Below are 20836 nucleotides of genomic sequence, written 5' to 3'. Positions count from 1 at the left end.
TATACACTAGAAGACTAAAAGGGGGCGCTGTGTGGAAGTTTCTGTGCCTCCATCTTGGCACTTCCCCACCGGTGTAAAACAAATATTTTGGAAGCTATAGAAATGCATTTATTATTGTCTACATTCGTTTTTGCCACATTTATTATATAACAGACACCTTAATGCATACTTCTGAATTATATTATGTGAGCTAAATGTAATAAATAAATAAAATATAAAAACATTTTCCATAAAGTATCATTTTTTGAGATTAATAATTTTACTGTCCGACTACAACAACAAAAATACTTAAATACATGTAATTTTGTCCTTGAAACATTTAATTGAAATACTGTAGAATTTCATTAATTTCTATGGAAGACTGCTCCTATTGGGGAGTGCCAATATGGCCGAGTGGTGGCTTCAAAGTCTCTCATTGGCCAATACACAGCATCAGTAATCCAGGGTTTATAACATATTTGGTCTGTATAGCTCTCCCTCTTCCAAAAGAGAACTGATTCGGCTCATACTGCGCATTCTGAACTTGGAAGCAGGAGGGAAGGAAGGACCAGTTACAAGCTCGAGCATCCCCTTCCAGCCTCATGAAGCCCACCGAAATGGCTAAAGAAGGAGCAGAGATGACAGAGGAAACTGAGCACATGATAGAGAAGAATGGCGCAAAAGAAACAGAAAATGTAGTATCTGCAGGAGATGCCAAAGAAATGCGAGCCGTAATACTGTCCGGTTTTGGGGGTCTCAACAAACTCCGGGTAACCAAGAAGGCGATGCCTGAGCCACAGGAAGGCGAAGTGAAAATTCGCGTCAAAGCATGGTAAACGTTGGATAGTAAGCTGTTGATGTAATTGTTACATTGATGCCTGCCTATATGATTTTAAAATATCAGTGTTGCGAAGTTCCCACATTCATAAATGTAGTGCAACATGTTGCAGATTCTGATTCAGTATGGGCGAGCCATGAATAAACCTTGAAGTAAAGTAGGTTCAACTCGACCTGTATAGTTTGTAAAAGTGACACGAGAAAAGGACTCATTGCATTCATGAAGCCACATGTCCTCTGATGGTTCACTGTCTGTAGTAGATGATTAATAAGGACTGTCTGTGGACCAGTCATGCAAATGAAAAGCAAAAACACCTGCAATGTTGGAATTAATTAGAATTTGGCTTGATAAAATTATTTGCTTGGCTTGTTCTTGACTGATAATCTTTATGATCTTTTATTGGATCTGGCAGAAGGGGGAATAGTTAAATACCTCGAGCCAGTTGAAATGGCTTTTCTCATTACAACTGTCTCATACAAAGTACTACACTTGTGGTATTTATGCTCTATTCTCGAATGCTAGCCTACTTGTCATTTAGTAAGTAGATTCTGATGAGGGATTGATTATTTGTCTTTACTCCAACAATATAGTTTTATTGATAATATTGAAATACATAATAAGTACACATCAATTATACATTCAACAAGTGACAAGCCATTTTTCCATAAAAGGGAGGCTGTTACAGATATACTGTATCACAGATGAGCTATTTGTTGTTCAGTGCATGTGAATCACCATGGCCTTGGAACTGTAGCCCCTTTGAATAGTCTGGAATTCAAGCATGGGTTTGTAGATGTCAGACAGTTTGTGTTGTGAACTTATGACTGCTAAGGCATTTATTTATTAACATATTTGATCAAATAGTGAAAATGTCCGTCATGCAATATTGTGTCTTCTCCAATCACCTAAGTTAAAAATAAATAACTTTGCTTGATTGTGATGTTAATATCAATGAGACATTTACTGTTGCAGTGGCTTGAACTTCCTGGACCTTATGGTGCGTCAAGGGAATATTGACAATCCTCCGAAAACTCCACTTGTCCCTGGATTTGAATGTTCTGGAATAGTGGAGGCGATGGGAGAAAACACAAAGGGATTTGAGGTCAGTGTATCCAGATCACAGTATGTTACAGATATTATGTCATGGATTAGTAGCACAACTATATTGATCTCACTTTGCATTTTTACCCCAAAAAATATTGATTTGCTGTTACGGTTTGAAATGTTTAATGTTGCTATTTTGAAATGCATTGGTCAGAGTAGCATGTGAGGGTTGGTGCATTTCTAAAACAAACCTGTAACCATGTCACCTCCCAAATCTGCATTTACCATATTTTATAGCTGATCCTTTCTTCTCTCCAGATAGGAGACCGGGTTATGGCTTTTGTAAATTACAACGCCTGGGCAGAGGTGGTTTGCACACCGCTGGATTACGTCTATAACATGCCTGATGATATGACTTTTCCTGAGGCAGCGGCCTTCTCCATGAACTTCGTGGCTGCCTACATGATGCTGTTTGAGGTTGCCAATCTCCGAGAGGGGATGTCAGTATTGGTCCACTCAGCAGGAGGGGGTGTGGTAAGTCAACGCCCGAGAGGAGGTGGAAAGAAAAACACAGCATTTCCTGAAAATGATATCAGTGATGTTACTATAGATACCGCCAAGGTGTGTAGCTCTGGTGGCTCTTGAGGGTAACAGCCTGTGGCTATTATCAGGCAGCTCAGATGCTGTTTTACATAATGCTGTATTCATGATTGAAGATGGACATGACAGGAGATGGTGAGATGTGGCTGAGAAAACGACATCTAGGAAAGATGTGACTGTGGTGGGAGATGGACATTGTCTGGGCTGTGCTGGTTACAGTATATTAACACAGACTCTTCAGACTCTTTTTTTCAAGACATTGAATTATCAGGCTCCTGTAGCACATTTCCCTTTAGCGAAAGCAGTTTGTGATTCCCAGCTTTAATAATTAAACAGAACTAGAGATGTAATTATGCTCTAGAGATGCTCCTACAGACTATAATTCATGAACAACCTGTTGCAGTTTGTCAACATACAGTAGAGCGACTGCTCAGATTTCAGACTGATGCGCACAATAGGATATAACTCTGTTATTTAGTACCATACTGTAGTAGAGATGGACAAGAAAAGATTTACTGCCTTTACCTAGTGTGTTGAATGATTAGAATCATTATTATCATTATGGATTATGGTTGGTAAAGCTGTGATGCATAACCTGTGGAAATGTAATTGTCTGGATTGGCCTTGTGTAATAGTGTCTGTGCCTTGAAGAGTCTGACTGGGATTGTGTGGTGTTTTTCAGGGTCAAGCTGTGGCTCAGCTGTGCTCCACTATACCCAGCGTCACCGTGTTTGGAACGGCCTCATCTTTCAAACATGAAGCCATCAAAGACTCTGTGACCCACCTCTTCGACAGAAACGTTGATTATGTACAAGAAGTTAAAAAGTAAGGTTTGTTTTTTTGTTCTACAAGAACAATTATTGGTATAAAATGTTTCTTCTAAACATAGAACTGCAGCAGTAATTGTTCTACACGATTTTTATGAATAAGACTAATTTGTTAGCAAATGTGTAATTTCATTGGATCTTACAGGTTTATTAAAATATGTTTAGATATAATTTCACATAATTACTAATAAGCTCTTTTGGTTTATAATGTGCAATTTGATATGTACATATGAAATGACAATGATAATGTGATAACGTAGAACACAGAGCATGTAGAGCTCAGGGAGGATGCAGATGTTAGTCGATGCCATATTTGGACGTGTGTGGCTGCGGTCTCCATGGCAACACACAGCTCGTCTCCGAGAGCAACGGCAGTGTGTGGGGCAGAGTGCTCAGAGGCTCTCTAAAGGCAACCTGCAACAGGCTGTCTGCTGGGGACGTGGAACAGCTGGGCCAATCAGTAGAGAGCCCTGATGCCTCATAAATAACATCCCAATTCAGATCACACTGCATGTCGTTGTGTTGTCTGTTCCAAACATATTGCTCACCATATGTCTGCTGCAGTCATAGAACTAAAAGTGCTGAAAACAAATTGGCTCCCTATTTAAAAAGACGATGGAGAACAAGCTATGGATGTTTTTTGTGCAGGTACAGACAACTACTGCAAAAATAATATTGCGATATTGTCAAAACGATACAATATATCATCAAAAAATAATATCCCGATATGTAACTGTATGGATTTTGTCCCCCCATCACTAATTAACATGTTTGATTGGCAATCAGTGCAATCCATAGGGATGCTGCCTCCTCAATAGGAGACAATCAGAAAATAACCCTAAATGCCAAGGCTAACTTCACATCTACTGTCTAATAGGAATAGTGTTTTGGAGGTGAGTCATGCAGTCAGGAGGCTTAAAGCATGTCCATCAGATAGTCACATTCTGAATGTATTCTGAAGATAGTGCTTTATAAATGCATACATTTAACCAAGCTTTCCTCTTGAGTTTCTTTCTTAAGGAGCATAATCCTTGGTTCCCCCTCAGTACTTATTGACCGAGGGAGAATACTGTCTGCCTGCATATCACAATAGTAGTAAATACAGCCATATCAGAGGGAGAGGCAGATTAATAAGCCTTTCATCTCTGTGGCCCCACATTCCTCTCAGGATCAAGAGCAAAGCAAAATTAAATTGGTCTCAAGTCGCCTCTTTTACAATAGGCAAGGCCATGGGCATCATAAGACCACCGAGCAGTTTAGCCAAGCAGGCGGTCAGGCCACCAGGCAGAAAGAAAGGCATTAGGACCCCTTGATCAGAACATGCCTCTCATTCTTTCTTTCACATTAGTGCTTTCAAGTGAGTCATGCCATGAAAAACCGCACTGATGGTTAACCTGTCCAATGCTTATAGGTATTTTTAATACTGTATCACTTGAAATCAAGAGTGGAATTTGATGGAACAAAAGACTGATCGAAACGTCAATAAAGTGGAATGTTTAGTATTTGCTAAAAATATACATTTTAAGTATTGAAAGCTGAACTAAACATTGAATGACTAATAGATTGATAGGCGTCTGATGAAGCCTGCAGTTGAGGCTCTCTGTAAATGAGGAACATGTTGATTTTCGTTAATTGAATTTCCTGTATTTGGTAGGATCTCTCCAGAGGGAGTGGACATCGTCCTGGACTGTCTTTGTGGGGAGAACACTGGTAAAGGCCTCGGTCTGCTGAGGCCTCTGGGAACCTACATCCTCTACGGTTGGTGTCCTATCAGGATGCTACTCATACATTTGCTACATTGTGCCACCAGTATCACACATAAGACTCTTGAGATATGATGTGGTATTAGCCTGTGAATGTTGGAAGTATCTTGAGTGACATTTTTTATTTAGAACATTTCAAACTTACTGACAGGTATTGTATATAGGTTAGGCACCATTGCACATGTGCTATATATATACAGTGCTTTCAATAAGTATTCACACCCGATGACTTATTCCATATTTTGTTGGTTTACAGCCTGAATTGAAAATGGATTAAATAGATTTTTTCTCTCACTCATCTACACACAATACCCCACAATGACAAAGTGAAAACATGTTTTTAGAAATGTTAGCAAATTTATTCACAATTAAATACAGAAATATCTAATTTACATAAGTATTCACACTCCTGAGTCAATACATGTTAGAATCACATTTGGCAGCAATGGGTAAGTCTCTTAAGAGCTTTGCAAACCTGGATTGTACAATATTTGCCCATTATTCTTTAAAATGTTCTTAAAGCTCTGTCAAATTGGTTGTTGATCATTGCTAGACAACCATTTTCAAGTCTTCCCATAGATTTTCAAGCAGATTTAAGTCAAACTGTAACTTGGCCACTCAGGAACATTCACAGTCTTCTTGGTAAGCAACTCCAGTGTAGATTTGGGCTTGTGTTTTAGATTATTGTCCTGCTGAAAGGTGAAATAATCTCCCAGTGTCTGGTGGAAAGCAGACTGAATCAGGTTTTCCTGTAGGATTTGCCTGTGCTTAGCTCCATTCTGTTTATTTTGTATTCTGAAAAACTCCAGTACTTATCAAATACAAGCATACCCATAACTTGATGCAGCCACCACTATACTTGAAAATATGGAGAGTAGTACTCGGTCATGTGTTGTATTGTATTTGCCCCAAACATAACACGTTGTATTCAGGACAAAAAGTGAATTGCTTTGCCACATTTTTTGCAGTATTACTTTAATGTCTTTTCACTCTGTCAATTAGGTTAGTATTGTAACTACAATTTTGTTGATCCATCCTCAGTTTTTTCCTTTCACAGCCATTAAACTCTGTAACTTTTTTAAAGTCATGGTGAAATCCCTGAGCGGTTTCCTTCGTCTCCGGCAACTGAGTTAGAAAGGACGCCTGTATCTTTGTAGTGACTGTGTGTATTGAAACACCATCCAAAGTGTAATTAATAACCTCACCGTGCTCAAAGGGATATTCAAGGTCTGCTTTTTATTGTATTTGTTTACCCATCTACCAATAGGTGCCCTTCTTTGCGAGGCATTGGAAAACCTCCCTGGTCTTTGTGATGGTTGAATCTGTGTTTGAAATGCACTGCTCGACTGAGGGACCTTACAGATAATTGTATGTGTGGGGTACAGAGATGAGATAGTCATTCAAAAATCATATTAAAAACTAGTATTGCACACAGAGTCTATGCAACTACTTACACTACATGACCAAAAGTATGTGGACACCTGCTCGTCGAACATCTCATTCCAAAATCATGGGTATTAATATGGAGTTGGTCCCCCCTTTGCTGCTATAACAGCCTCCACTCTTCTGGGAAGGCTTTCCACTAGATGTTGGAACATTGCTGCGGCGACTTGCTTCCATTCAGCCAAAAGAGCATTAGTGAGGTTGGGCACTGATGTTGGGCGATTAGGCCTGGCTCGCAGTCTGTATGGACCTCGCTTTGTGCATGGGGGCATTGTCATGCTGAAACAGGAAAGGCCCTTCCCCAAACTGTTGCCACAAAGTTGGAAGCACAGAATCATCTAGAATGTAATTGTATGCTGTAGCGTTAAGATTTCCCTTCACTGTAACTAAGGGGCCTAGCCCGAACCATGAAAAACAGCCCCAGACCATTATTCCTCCTCCACCAAACTTTACAGTTGGGACTATGTATTCGGGCAGGTAGCGTTCTCCTGGCATCCGCCAAACCCAGATTTGTCAGTCGGACGGCAAGATGGTGAAGCGTGCTTCATCACCAGAGAACGCGTTTCCACTGCTCCAGAGTCCAATGGTGGCGAGCTTTACACCACTCCAGCCGACGCTTGGCATTGCACATGGTGATCTTAGGCTTGTGTGCGGCTGCTCGGCCATGTAAACCCATTTCATGAAGCTCCCGATGAACAGTTATTGTGCCGACATTGCTTCCAGAGGCAGTTTGGCACTCGGTAGTGAGTGTTGCAACCGAGGACAGACAATTTTTACTTGCTTCAGCACTTGGCAGTCCCGTTCTGTGAGCTTGTGTGGCTTACCACTTCGTGTCTGAGCCGTTGTTGTTCATAGACATTTCCACTTCACAATAACAGCACTTATAGTTGACCGGGGCAGCTCTAGCAGGGTAGAAATTTGACAAAACGACTTGTTGGAAAGGTGGCATCCTATGACGGTGCCACGTTGAAAGTCACTGAGCTCTTCAGTAAGGCCATTCTATTGCCAATGTTTGTCTGTGGAGATTGCATGGCTGTGTGCTCGATTCTATACACCTGTCAGCAGCGGGTGTGGCTGAAATAGCCGAATCCACTAATTTGAAGGGGTGTCCACATATTTCTGTATATATAGTGTGTTTGACTTGTTAAGCAAATTTTTACTCCTAAACTTATTTAAGCTTGCTATAACGAAGGGGTTGAATACTTTTCATTTTTAATTACAAAAAATTACAAAAAGGAAAAACATAATTCCACTTTGACATTATGGGGTACTTTATTGTGTTTAGACCAGTGACAAAAAATATCAATTTAATCCATTTAAAATGTAGGCTGAAACACAACAAAATGTGGAAAAAGTCAAGGGGTGTGAATACTTTCTGAAGGCACTGTTTCCTATGACATAGCTTAGACCACAAATATCTTTAAAATGTATTGTAATATATAGGCTCAAGCTCTTTAGACTTTCACCTCATCTAAGGACACTTAGAATACAGATGATCCTATTATTTCTAGGTAATATCCCTCCATCTACTCAATAGTCAATCTGGACAGAATTTAAGCGACTGCTTGAACCTCATTGAAAACTAGGCGTGCGTTGTGATTCAGTGTGTGAAATTTCGGTTAATTCAAATGGATAAAAAAATGACACCTGAATTTATTTTACTGCCCTTGGCTTTTGTCCACATCTGAATTGTTTAATTACAAGAGTCTTCTTGTGTTTCAGATCATGTAGAATTAGAGTTCCTGTCAGTATGACAGTCGTGGAGTTGTAACACTAGTGCGGCATGAATCAATTAATGGTATGACGGTGAACAGATTTCATGAGCTGTGCCAGGACACGCTCTGCCAGATCTAAAAGAGACAACCACTCCTCCCCCACAATAACCCCTCATCACCTCTAGGCTCTTTACTGTTCACCCTTCACTTCAGCCCAACAGTTAACACCGCCACCCTGTCTCTCTCTATAAGCTTGTGTCTTTGTTTTTGTGTTTTCAGGCTCATCAAACATGGTGACTGGGGAAACAAAGAGTTTCTTCAGCCTTGCAAAATCTGTGAGTCAGAAATGCTGAGTCTGTCGCTGAGTTTAAAGAATGGAACAGTCTGTTTCATATTTATTGAACATTCATTACTTACATGGTAAATGAAACACAAATGAGTTATTGGGGAGAGTGATGTGTGTGTCTCTGGTTTGACTTCCCAGTGGTGGCAGGTTGAGAAGGTGAACCCTATTAAACTCTACGAGGAGAACAAGGTCATCGCTGGATTCTCGCTGCTCAACCTCCTGTTCAAGCAGGGCAGGTGTGGGCAGGTGAAGACGGTGGTGGAGAAACTCTTCTCCCTATACAACCAGAAGAAGATCAAACCTGTGGTGGACTCCCTGTGGGCACTGGAGGAGGTAAGGGGACAGCTGGTGGGCAGGGACATTTCCCTGAACACATCTGGCATGATGTCTTTGACTGGCAGGTCTACTGTACAGCCAACTAACAGATGGGTAGGGAAGTCTTAGAGAAGGTGGTATGGAAACATCTTGGATGGAGTGTCATCTGTTGTTTGTCACTGTTCAGCTGTTAGTAGATGTTGTTTCGGCCCACAGATGGCAGGTGGGCCGTTGTTTTGATGGCTGTAGTTAGGCGACGTTCACATTCACGCCCACATTAATTCCAGTGTACCAATCATCAATCCCTCCTCTCCATCTCTGCCAGTGCATGTCTCTGGGTTTCTGTCTTCCTCTTTCTGTTTCTACACCGTCACCAAATCTGTTTGTAAAGAAACACAAATGTGACATTTGGGTGTTTCAACACATTCTGCTATTTCTGTGGACTTGCTAGTGGAATTGCTAGTGGTTAGCAGGCAGCACAGCACAGAGGGGCATAGAGTCATTTATTGAGACTACAGTCCTGCTGCTATGAGGTAGAAGATTGGTGGTTTCATTATTCACAAGATCCCCTGCTTATAAAATAGTGAAAGGCTTTCCAGAGCTTTTCCTCTCCTTTCATATTACTGGTGTTTACCTCCACTCAGTTATTTCTTTATACAGATATACAGTATATATACAGATATTCACCTAAATCTGTCTCAAGTGAAAGAATGAATAGACAGATTAGATTGAATTATTTCTGTCCTTCCAATCCAATGTCTATGACACTTAGGTTACTGTACATTTCATTGATCCATTCCAGTTTTTCTGGTAAGGCTGACATGTTATTTGAGTAGAAACATTCAAGGAGATACAGTGTGTCATGTAATTTGATTGATTTACATTGTGTTGTTCAGGTGGCCAGTTCAAATCACTGAGCCGACCTCTCTGATTCAGAGGGGTTGGGTTAAAAGCGGAAGTAAAGTTTTGTGTGCACTTGACGATAAAAATAAATGCCATCCTTTCTTTGCTTCATTTTGGAGCTGAAATTTGCTGCCTGCAAACATGTTCTTGCGTCATTCCGGTTTTGAAGTTACCGAATAATTGGCATTTCCAGCAGAGAGAGGAGTGCGAGGAAAGCCTGTTTGAATAGTAGGGGACTATATGTTTGATTATATACATTATTTCTTGTTAGAAAAACCCTCCACCTATTTTAACATGGACCTGGTGCCCACCAGATGACTCAGATACTTTTTCACTCCCTCCTTGATCTTGGCTTCTACTACATTCTTTAACAAGGGAATTTTGCCTGTAATCAAAGAATGTTCATGAAGACCTTTAAAAAACTATAGAAACTCAGAAAATTAAGTTTATTAAAATGTAGAGAGTGTTAAGCAGTGCTGGTTTGGTATATTATTCTGTACAGTACACTCTTAGAAAAAAAGTGTTGCAAAAGGGTTCTTTGGCTGTACCCATAGGAGAACCTGTTTTATTTCCAGGTAGAACTCTTTTGGGTTCCAGGTAGAACCCTCTGTGGAAAGGGTTCTACCTGGAACCAAAAGGGATATACCTGGAACCAAAAATGGTTCTTCAAAGGGTTCTCCTATGGAGACAGCCGAAGAACCCTTATTGGTTCTAGATAGCACCTTTCTTTCTAAGAGTGTACTGTTAACAAGAGGACATTTAATAAATGGGCTAGATTGTGTTCAGAAAGCAGCCTTGGTTGAACAGCCACCTCTGACTTGCTTGAAGACAGAAAGCAATGAATAGAGGACAAGATGTATTTTATACTGAACAAAATTATAAATGCAACATGCAACAATTTCAACAATTTTACTGAGTTACAGTTCATATAAGGAAATCAGTCAATTTAAATAAATTCATTAGGCCCTAATCTATTGATTTTACATGACTGGGCAGGGGCGCAGCCATGGGTGGGCCTGGGAGGGCATAGACCCACCCACTTGGGAGCCAGGCCCAGCCAATCAGAATGAGTTTTTCCCCCACAAAAGGGCTTTATTACAGACAGAAATACTCCTCAGTGTCATCAGTTGTCCGGGTGGCTGGTCTCAGACAATCCCGCAGGTGAAGAAGCTGGATGTGGAGGTCCTGGGCTGGCGTGGTTACACATGGTCTGCAGTTGTGAGGCCAGTTGGACATACAGCCAAATACTCTAAAACGACGTTGGAGGTGGCTTATGGTAGAGAAATGAACTTTAAATTTTCTGGCAACAGCTCTGGTGGACATTCCTGCAGTCGGCATTCCAATTGTACGCTCCCTCAAAGCTTGAGACATCTGTGGCATTGTGTTGTGTGACAAAACTGCACATTTTAGAGTGACCTTTTATTGTCCCCAGCACAAGGTGCACCTGTGTAATGATCATGCTGTTTAATCAGCTTCTTTGATATGCCACACCTGTCAGGTGGATGGATTATCTTGGCAAGGGAGAAATGCTCAATAACAGGGATGTAAAAAATTTGTCCACAACATTTTAGAGAAATTAGCTTTTTGTGCATATGGAACATTTATGGGATATTTCATTTCAGCTCATGAAACATTGGACCAACACTTTACATGTTGCGTTTATATGTTTGTTCAGTATAGATCCTTGTTAGCTTGGTTTCTTGTTTTTCCTTTTGATCCTATCAGGCATTGTGGTGGGAAAGTGACAGACTGACTCCCCACTATTCTGCATGGTTGTCATGGTTTCAGAAGTTGATCCAACCACAGCGTTCTGCAAAGTCATGCCAGGGAGGGTGGCACCTTTTAATTATCATACCAGAATAGGAAAGAAAGTGATTGAGGAATTGAAATCCCTAATTACAGATGTATCACACTTATATGACATACAATAATAAGTTATCATTTTTTCCCAATCCATTTTTTATTAGGAAATAATTATCAGTATTTGCCTTGAGGTCACTGTCTTCGAAATCAGTCATCCGAAGAAACTTGAAATCAACAAAATAATGACAGGCAATTACAGTCAGTGGAATAAATGCTATCCTAGCATGTCAGCTATTTTGAGTTGGCCATTAGAAAAATGTTGTGGATTATTGACTTACAGGCTTTCAGAGTGTTGACAAAGGTATGTATGTCAATAAGTCTTGCTTCTGCAAGTCCTACATTGCCCTCCTCATTTAACTGTATAAGGCAGAGCCAGTGTTTATAGTGTGATAAGACAGGAAGTGTTTTACCTTGCTGGCCAACTCTAAAAATACTCTTCTTCTTTTATTCTCTGTGTCTATTGTCTGTTAATAAGAACACAATTAAACCTACAATCATTTTACTCTGGGGACTGCATGTACTTGTAATGCTATTGACAATTATATTGCTCTCGGTATGCAACAATAGTGCAGGCCTGAGTTGGTCAGAATGATATGACCGACCTATCCATATGGTCCCTTTCCATCAGGAGACATAATGTGATGCGTGATGAATTGAGATCTGTCACCTGAGTGCAGAACCACCATTCCTGCTTTGATTACTACCAGCCTGACCCCCCCTGGACATGGCTCTTATTAAACTGTCTCTGCTGTTCACTTCTCGCCCAAGAGGGCTCTTCAGAACACATGTTCTCTTTCTGGAAGCAGCCACCACACAGAGAGTCATGTTTTGGTTGTGAAGGTGTGTTTTGCCTTATGCTGTCACAGCATGGAAAAGTGTTATTTAGAAAGTCAGGGAGATTAGTACCTGCTGCTCCATACTCATCATAAGATGTAATAACATACTAACTACGTGGTCTGTATCACCTGACTGAGGCGTCTGCAGACTCCTCACTGCCCGGAACAAAACTACTCTGCTAATCATGACGAGACTGCAGCTGGTACCGCAGAAGAGGGTGAGAGAGTGTAGAGAGAGAGAGAGAGAGAGAGAGAGAGAGAGAGAGAGAGAGAGAGAGAGAGAGAGAGAGAGAGAGAGAGAGAGCGAGAGAGAGAGAGAGAGAGAGAGAGAGAGAGAGAGAGAGAGAGAGAGAGAGAGAGAGAGAGAGAGAGAGAGAGAGAGAGAGAGAGAGAGAGAGAGAGAGAGAAATTAGTGAAGGTTAATGAGAATGCAAGGGATAGTGGAGGATAGTGTTGTGAGAGGGAGAGGTTTGAAGGAGGCTTCAGTGTTGTAACATTTTACAGCATTGCTCACACTAAAGCTCAGCCCTAATAGTCATCCTTGTTTATGATCCTACTGTCCTGCTTGGAAACAATACCAGACCCAGAGGGGGAAATAGATGAGTTGGCCATGTCTTCTCCAAGCAATGTGAATCTTATTACCTGTGTTGTGGCTATTCTATGAAAGCAACATTCATCATACAGCCCCAGTGTAGCCAGGGGCCTTGCTGTGATTGTTTGGTATTGTCCTCTTCCTTCTGTTCCACAGTAGTCATCAGGGAACTCATGCACCATCTCCCCATGACATCCTGACCAGGGGATATCCTTTTGTTCTCCACAGCCTCTTAATGTCTCTAGACTCTGATTTGTTTTGCAAAGCAATATATCAAATAGGGTTGCACAATGAAAAGCAAGTTTACCTATAAGGCCCTTGCCTTGGAGAAAGGCCATGTGTTTCTGTCTTTTATTTTCTTCCTCTGCTTTGAAGAGCGGCTTTGAAGCCACAGACTTCAATTACTACAAACTATTCCTGAATGCCCTGAGCATCACAGAGGCAATTCTCTCCTGTGCCGTGAGTCAAGTGAAGTCCTGGAGAGGTCCATAGTGAAGTTGAGGGGGCTATTAGAGGAATGCAGCTGGAGAATGCACAAAGCTCCCCCCTAGAGATGCACATCAACCAGCTGTATCCTGCTCCTCCAAACCAGTCAGTCTTTCAAAGCACTCCAGGAAATGAACACCCCTCCAGAAACACAACTCTAGTATGCTTTATACTGTGCTGCTCACTCAGTGAAGAAACCCTTTTTACCTGGGCCACATGCATTTGTCTGTTGCCTAGGAATTGTCAGTGTCCTGATACCTGAACGCATATCGGTTGTTTTCGGACAGTTGTTTACTGTTGTTGCAGAGCTCTCCCTCCCACCCAGCCTGGCTGTTCCACTCTGCTCCCTGACACCTCAGGTCTGGTGTTGGCAGGATGCAGGCAAGGCAGCCAGGCAGCTCTGGACAATCTGATTTATGGTCCTCTCAGACAGCACTTGTTAAAACTCAGCTCCAGCAGTGTTTTCCCCTCACCAGCCTTTCAGGCAGAAGGCCATTCCTGACACTGGCATTACTCATGATGTACTACCCCCGTAGCCAGGCGACAGATAACCCAAGCCTCAGTAGATTCACTAGTCCACCTTGTCCTGGAAATATGTTCTGATTTCTCATTAATAAGACTGTCATGGTTAAACTCTGCTGAGTTGTCACCTAGAGCTTGTGTAACACAAGCTTGAACCACACTTTCAATGCTTTAATGCTGTCGTCTGTATCCTATCATACATCTGAGAAGTATTCTCAACACAGCACCTTTTCTGTTGCTACTTGTTGCCCAGTTGACTCCTGCTCTGTGGTCTCGTGTAGCTAAATGAGCTACAGCATTAGTACTAAGTGGTTGTATATCACGGCACAGCTCTCAGCTTGGCCACACCAGCTCTAGCGTTACCTCCCCGGCTGAGCCAAGGTTGGCACTGTTGCCATAGGAACCACAGCCCTGCACTGATAAACAGGCCTGAGTGTAGCCAGGGACCTCTCCGAACGTGGGGGTGGCAGGAGAGTGACCAGGCTGCTACACCCTGTTATGACACCCTAGAGGCATTTTCACTGACCAATGACCTGTAGGACTGTGAAATCTATCAGCAGCATGTGGGCTCTCTGACACACTGAAATAAGCCGTTCTAAGACAGGCATGTATTATGGGTTGTTAGCTACTGATTCCACCACATGGTCTGATCATTCCTGTTTATTCCAGTGATTCAAATGGTTGTTGTCATTCACCCCAGGTGCAGGAGCTCTGGCTCCTGCACCTTTCTATGAACACTATCATTTGAATTAATGCTCTTAAATCTTGGCCTTAGCTACGCTTGTTGATTTAATGATCTCGCACCTGGCAAACCTGGCCTGTGTAAGAGCATAATGAACACAGTCCTCTCCTCTCGTAGTAGGCAGTAACCTGAATGTGTCCAAATGGTAGAAGGAACTGAAGCCCCCAGAAAAGGGTGTCTGCTTGCTGTTATCTGTTCATCTGTAATACATGGAGGAAAATGGATGTCTGATGTATTGGTGAATTGTTCATATACATGTGAAATGATAGACATTAATGTTATTCATCAGTGTGCAATCCAACTGATTTGCAGAGATGAATTGAACAACAAACTGCTGTAAATAGCTAGATAGTAGGCTAATAACACTGTGATTCCTAAACCCTATTCACTTTGATTAAATCTATTTTGAATAATGTGATAACATTTTTCCTTATGCACGGCATTGGAAATGTGAATTTCTGTGTCGCTTGACTGAGTGGACTATTTTCCTCTGCATTGTTAAATGTGTCAAGTCAAGATATTTCAAAATGGGTCCATCACAGCACACCGTGTTTCCTTCAGGTGATCGACAGGAGCTTGTGAATTTTCTAACTATGATAATAGCACATCATAATTTCTCTTTTGCTCCATTAAGAAGTCGGAAATGCTGTCACTTTTGTTGGTTTGTAATGCACTTCTATTATTAGCTGTCCATTGGGTATTTTCAATCAACAGATGTGGTAGAAATGTTTAGATGGGATCTCTTTATTTTTGCTGACAATATCCCAATTTGAAGACTATTAGACATTCATCCTTCATATTGTATGTACATTTTCAAAAAGACAAGCTTAGCATACCCCCTCAGTCCTGTACTATCTTTCCATATGCACTTACAGAAAGTATTCACACCCCTTGACCTTTTTCACATTTTGTTGTTACATCCTGAGTTTAAAATGGATTAAATTGAGAATTTGTTTCACTGATCTACACACAATACCCAATAATATCAAAGTGGAATTATGTTTTTCGAAATGTTTAATAGTGGTGGCTGCATCATGTTATGGGTATGCTTGTAATCATTAAGGACTGGGGAGTTTTTAAGGAAAGAAAATAAACTGAATGGAGCTAAGCACAGGCAAAATTCTAGAGGAAAACCTGGTTCAGTCTGCTTTCCACCAGACACTGGGAGATGAATTTACCTTTCAGCAGGACAATAACCTAAAACTCAAGGCCAAATATACACTGGAGTTGCTTACCAAGAATACAGTGAATGTTCCTGAGTGTCTGAGTTACAGTTTTGACTTAAATCTGCTTAGAAATCTATGGCAAGATTTGAAATGATCAACAACCAATTTGACAGAGTTTGAAGAATTCTGAAAATAATAATGGGCAATATTGTACTATCCAGGTGTGCAATGTTCTTAAAGATTTACCCAGAAAGACTCAAAGCTGTAATCGCTGCCAAAGGTGATTCTAACATGTAGTGACTCAGTGGTGTGAATACTAATGTAAATGTGATATTTCTGTATTTAATGTTCAATACATTTGCAAAAATGTCTAAAAACATGTTTTCACTTCGTCATTATGGGGTATTGTGTGTAGATGTGTGTGAAAAAAATGCCATTTAATCCTTTTTTAATTCGGGCTATAACATAACAAAATGTTGAGTACGTCAAGGGGTATGAATACCTTCTGACGGCACTGTATTTTAACAGGAACATTTGCTTTGTCCTCTTACACACCACAGCACAGCAATCTTGCCAAATTCAATGAAAACCTGCTTTTGTTGTTGTGGGACAATGATCTGAAAAGAACTTGGCCACACTGGCCACCATAAACAGATTAAAGGTCTTAGAACCCACATCCAGTTTAATCTTCTCCATGTCATTTTCTTTTTAGATTTTAGATTCTCTCAAGCTCACATGGTGACAAGATTCTGTTCTTTTGTGGCACAAAGGGAGGTCTTTTTTGCATGGTGAATTTTTTTTTCTCCAGTATGAAGCATTTGTAACACTATTGATGCTATGGCTTTGGTTACCTCTCTTGCTCTCAAGCTATTTCCTATGCTACAAACACCTCCGCCTGATCATGCTATAATATGACTGACAATGTAATCGTCTTCTCCAGACCTTCAGAACATCTGCCTTTCCTGTCATTTGGGGTCTTGTCAATGTTGGATGCTACTGGAAGTTGTGACAGTAGCTGTCTGCCTAGAGATCTAGCTCCTGTGTGAGGCTGGTGTGGGATGCCGTGGCCTTTTCCTGCTGTGGGAGGAGGATCTGTTCATTAACCAGCTGCCCACATTCATCTGGGAGGACCGCTCTCTGCTAAACATTCAGATTATGGCTGCCTGCTAAAGAATGTCAAGTCATTTATCAAGCCTGACAATGCGTTTTTGGAAAGGGCCTTCTGATCCTCATAGGCTTGTCACTCACTGGTACGACACATCACAGTACTACTTCTGGCCTGGTCTCAGAAAGGAATTCCAAGATATGACTGTTTAACATCACAGGGATACCACCGGGATGCAGCCATACCTGGTTGTGTAAGCAGAAGCTTTTCCGTACATTTTCCCAGTGAGTTCTGTGAAATCCGTTCTGAAGTTATTTTTGTGGTTTGAACACGTCACAGTTGGTGAAATGAGTTGTGTAACTGTCAGCAGTTGGTGAAATGAGTTGTGTAACTGTCAGCAGTTGGTGAAATGAGTTGTGTAACTGTCAGCAGTTGTGGGAGGACTGGTACTGTAGCTCTCTGTGGAGCTCTCAGTGATGTTGTCTTGGGAGGATGTCGTGCAGCATGTGAGTTTCAGCTTTATATGAGAGGGAGGGAGGGAGGGAGGGAGGGAGGGGGGGGGAGGAGAGAGAGAGAGAGAGAGAGAGAGAGAGAGAGAGAGAGAGAGAGAGAGAGAGAGAGAGAGAGAGAGAGAGAGAGAGAGAGAGAGAGAGAGAGAGAGAGAGAGAGAGAGAGAGAGAGAGAGAGAGAGAGAGAGAGAGAGAGAGAGAGAGAGAGAGAGAGAGAGAGAGAGAGAGAGAGAGAGAGAGAGAGAGAGAGAGAGAGAGAGAGAGAGAGTTTATGAGATGTTTTGTCTTTTTCCTGGGAACACTGTGCTCTGCTGTTGTCAGTTAGGTTTGGCACGAAATGCAGGGTATTCTTTGGAACCACAGCCCATGAAGAGCCTCATTAAAGGGAAGTGGGGTGGCGAGCCAGGGGAAAAGACTCCCGTTGCTTGTGTGCGTGGGATGAGAATTCAGGGGGCGTTGGTTAGTGTAAATGCTGACCCTGGAAAACGGTTCTTGCCTGGCTGGAGAGGGTGGAGGGTGTGTCTTTAGGATGGAATGAAGGAGAGGTTGCCTGGATACCCATGCAGCATTGCCTGTCCAACCTGGAGTGGCTTGGCCAATTAGTGTGTAGTTGAGATCTAGACAGGGAGTACAGTAGGGGTTCACCATGGATAAAGCATGGCAGAGCCTCCTTGCTGGTTCTCAGATATGTGCCTGCTTCACAATTTACCCCCCACTGACTCTCCAACCAGCCACAATTCTCCATCATTGTTAATTAACATCACATTAACAGTCCCTGACCTATTTCTGCTTTAGGCTTGGATTACATCATTTCTTTAAACCAAAGAATGTTTTGGAAACAATGGGATCCAGACAAAGAGGAGCATTGTCTGTGTGTACCATGGTAATGTGAACAGTGATAAATGGCATCCACGGTCATCATCTGTGAGGGATTTAACTATTCCCATGTAGTGATTAATTAGATCCCCATGAGTTTTAATGTGCAAGATCAGAGTAATCACATTACCCTTTTCCATGAAACCCCTCTACCTTCCATCACGCCAGCACAGTTATTGAATGAATTTATAGTATACATAATTTCCAATGCAGTAACTCTGATAACGGCTTTGAACACACACTGACACAGACTGCTGGTTCACAGTCTGGATTATGTTGTACTGGTTTCATGCTTGAGTTCCTTCCACCTTTTTATTTTTTTATTTTTATTTCACCTTTATTTAACCAGGTAAGCCAGTTGAGAACAAGTTCTCATTTACAACTGCGACCTGGCCAAGATAAAGCAAAACAGTGCAATAAAAACAACAACACAGAGTTACATATGGGGTAAAACAAAACATAAAGTAAAAAAAAAATACAACAGAAATATATATATATACAGTGTGTGCAAATGTAGCAAGTTATGGAGGTAAGGCAATAAATAGTATTAGTACTGGAATGCTAGATGTGCAAGAGATGATGTGCAAATAGAGATACTGGGGTGCAAATGAGCAAAATAAATAACAATATAGGGATGAGGTAGTTGGGTGGGCTAATTTCAGAATGGCTGTGTACATGTCACGGTTTCGGCCGAGGCTGCCTCTCTTCCTTGCTCGTGCAGGCTTCGGCGTTCGTCGTCTCCGGAATACTAGCTGCCACCGTTGCATGTTTCTATGTTCGTTTGCTTTTGTCTGATTGTTGTTACACCTGTTATCGTTTAGTGTAATTAGTGTCCTATAAGTTCTCGTTGTGTTTGTCTAGTGTTGTGTGTTATTGTTTTCACTGTCGTGCGTATTGCTTGTGTCTATACAGTTTGCTCGGTTGAGCTGCTCTCCATTTGTATTTTTGGAGTATTTTGTCGCACGTGTTTAGTGCGCCCGTTTGATTTCGCCTGCGTGCGGAGTTTCTCGCCTCAGGGCATTTATTTTTGTGCTGTGTTTATTGCTAAACCACTAAAGTATTTTGACTTACTTTGTGCGTCCTGCGCCTGATTCCACCACCACACCCACCTACAGCTACACTGACAGAATAACACATCTCAAGAATGGAATCAGCAGGAGCCGCAGCAGCACAGGCGACGCTGGAGGACAGGGTCCGCGAGCAGAATGACCAGATCCTGCGGATGGGGTCCGCACTGCAGGAGGTGATCACCACCATCCGAGGCTGGGAGACCCGAGGGACACCTCCACCACCATCCTCCCTGCCCGCACCATCGGCAAGTCAGCCCATTCCCGCTCCGGAACCCAGAGGAGTTCGACTCTCGCTCCCGAGGGCCTACGATGGGACCGCTGCCGGGTGTCAGGGATTCCTTCTCCAGGTGGAGCTTTACCTGGCCACCGTGCACCCGGCGCCCTCGGGACACGAGAGCGTGTCCGCCCTGATCTCCTGCCTTTCCGGTAAGGCGTTGGAATGGGCCAACGCAGAGTGGAGGAGAATAGACGCTACCACCATCACCTACGACGAGTTCTCCCGCCGCTTCAGGGCGGTGTTTGACCATCCCCCGGAGGGGAAAGCGGCGGGGGAGCGTCTGTTCTGCCTCCGGCAGGGGAAGAGGAGTGCCCAGGAGTTCGCCTTAGAATTCCGTACTCTAGCGGCGGATGCAGGGTGGAATGAGCGGGCCCTCATCGATCACTACCGATGTAGTCTATGTGAGGACGTCCGTAGGGAGCTGGCCTGTAGGGACACCAGCCTCTCGTTCGACCAGTTGGTCGACATGTCCATCAGGCTGGATACCCTGCTAGCTACCCGCGGACGTCCCGAGGGGGGTCCGTCCATTTCACCCTCCAGCGCCTCCGAGCTGTGCCCCATGGAGCTCGGGGCGCTGGCGCTAGAGAGAGGAGGGTCGGATGACGAGGGGGTCCATCTCCTGCACCAACTGTGGTCGGGGAGGACACACCGCGGCTAGGTGCTGGGGATGGCCTCCTAGGGGAGAAGACGACAGGTCCCGCACTGGGGAGTCCTTCCAGGTGAGTAGGGGCCCCACTCACCCAGAGCTCTCTGTTGCACACTTCTGTATACCTGTGCGTTTTCCACAGGTAGCACCTCATTCCCAGCATAAGGCGCTGGTAGATTCAGGCGCGGCTGGGAATTTTGTTGATAAGAAATTTTGTTTAGCCTTAGGGATTCCCCTTCTCCCTGTTGACGTTCCCTTCCCCGTTCATGCCCTAGATAGCCGTCCGTTGGGTGCGGGCTTGATCAGGGAGGTCACGGCGCCACTTAGGATGTGTGCGCAGGGGGTCATCAGGAGATGATCCAGCTATTTCTGA

The 20836-nt window shown here is 42.7% G+C and overlaps 1 protein-coding gene across 1 annotated transcript in view; it reads left to right on the top strand.

Annotated features, from left to right (window-relative positions):
- The first annotated feature begins 429 nt into the window (after positions 1–429).
- The window catches only part of LOC121559479 (synaptic vesicle membrane protein VAT-1 homolog-like), a 33491-nt gene continuing 13084 nt past the window's right edge, over positions 430–20836 (top strand). The window contains exons 1-7 of the mRNA XM_045214114.1: positions 430–811; positions 1790–1919; positions 2180–2395; positions 3144–3286; positions 4943–5046; positions 8489–8544; positions 8694–8888. Of these exons, the coding sequence (XP_045070049.1) occupies positions 582–811; positions 1790–1919; positions 2180–2395; positions 3144–3286; positions 4943–5046; positions 8489–8544; positions 8694–8888 (1074 nt within the window). The 5' untranslated portion in view covers positions 430–581. The remainder of the gene's footprint in view (positions 812–1789; positions 1920–2179; positions 2396–3143; positions 3287–4942; positions 5047–8488; positions 8545–8693; positions 8889–20836) is intronic.

The sequence above is a fragment of the Coregonus clupeaformis genome, unplaced genomic scaffold, assembly GCF_020615455.1.
Source record: "Coregonus clupeaformis isolate EN_2021a unplaced genomic scaffold, ASM2061545v1 scaf0196, whole genome shotgun sequence".
Classification (NCBI taxonomy): domain Eukaryota; kingdom Metazoa; phylum Chordata; class Actinopteri; order Salmoniformes; family Salmonidae; genus Coregonus; species Coregonus clupeaformis.
The sequence above is the reverse complement of the archived record's forward strand: the minus strand, read 5'-3'. Positions and strand labels throughout refer to the sequence as shown.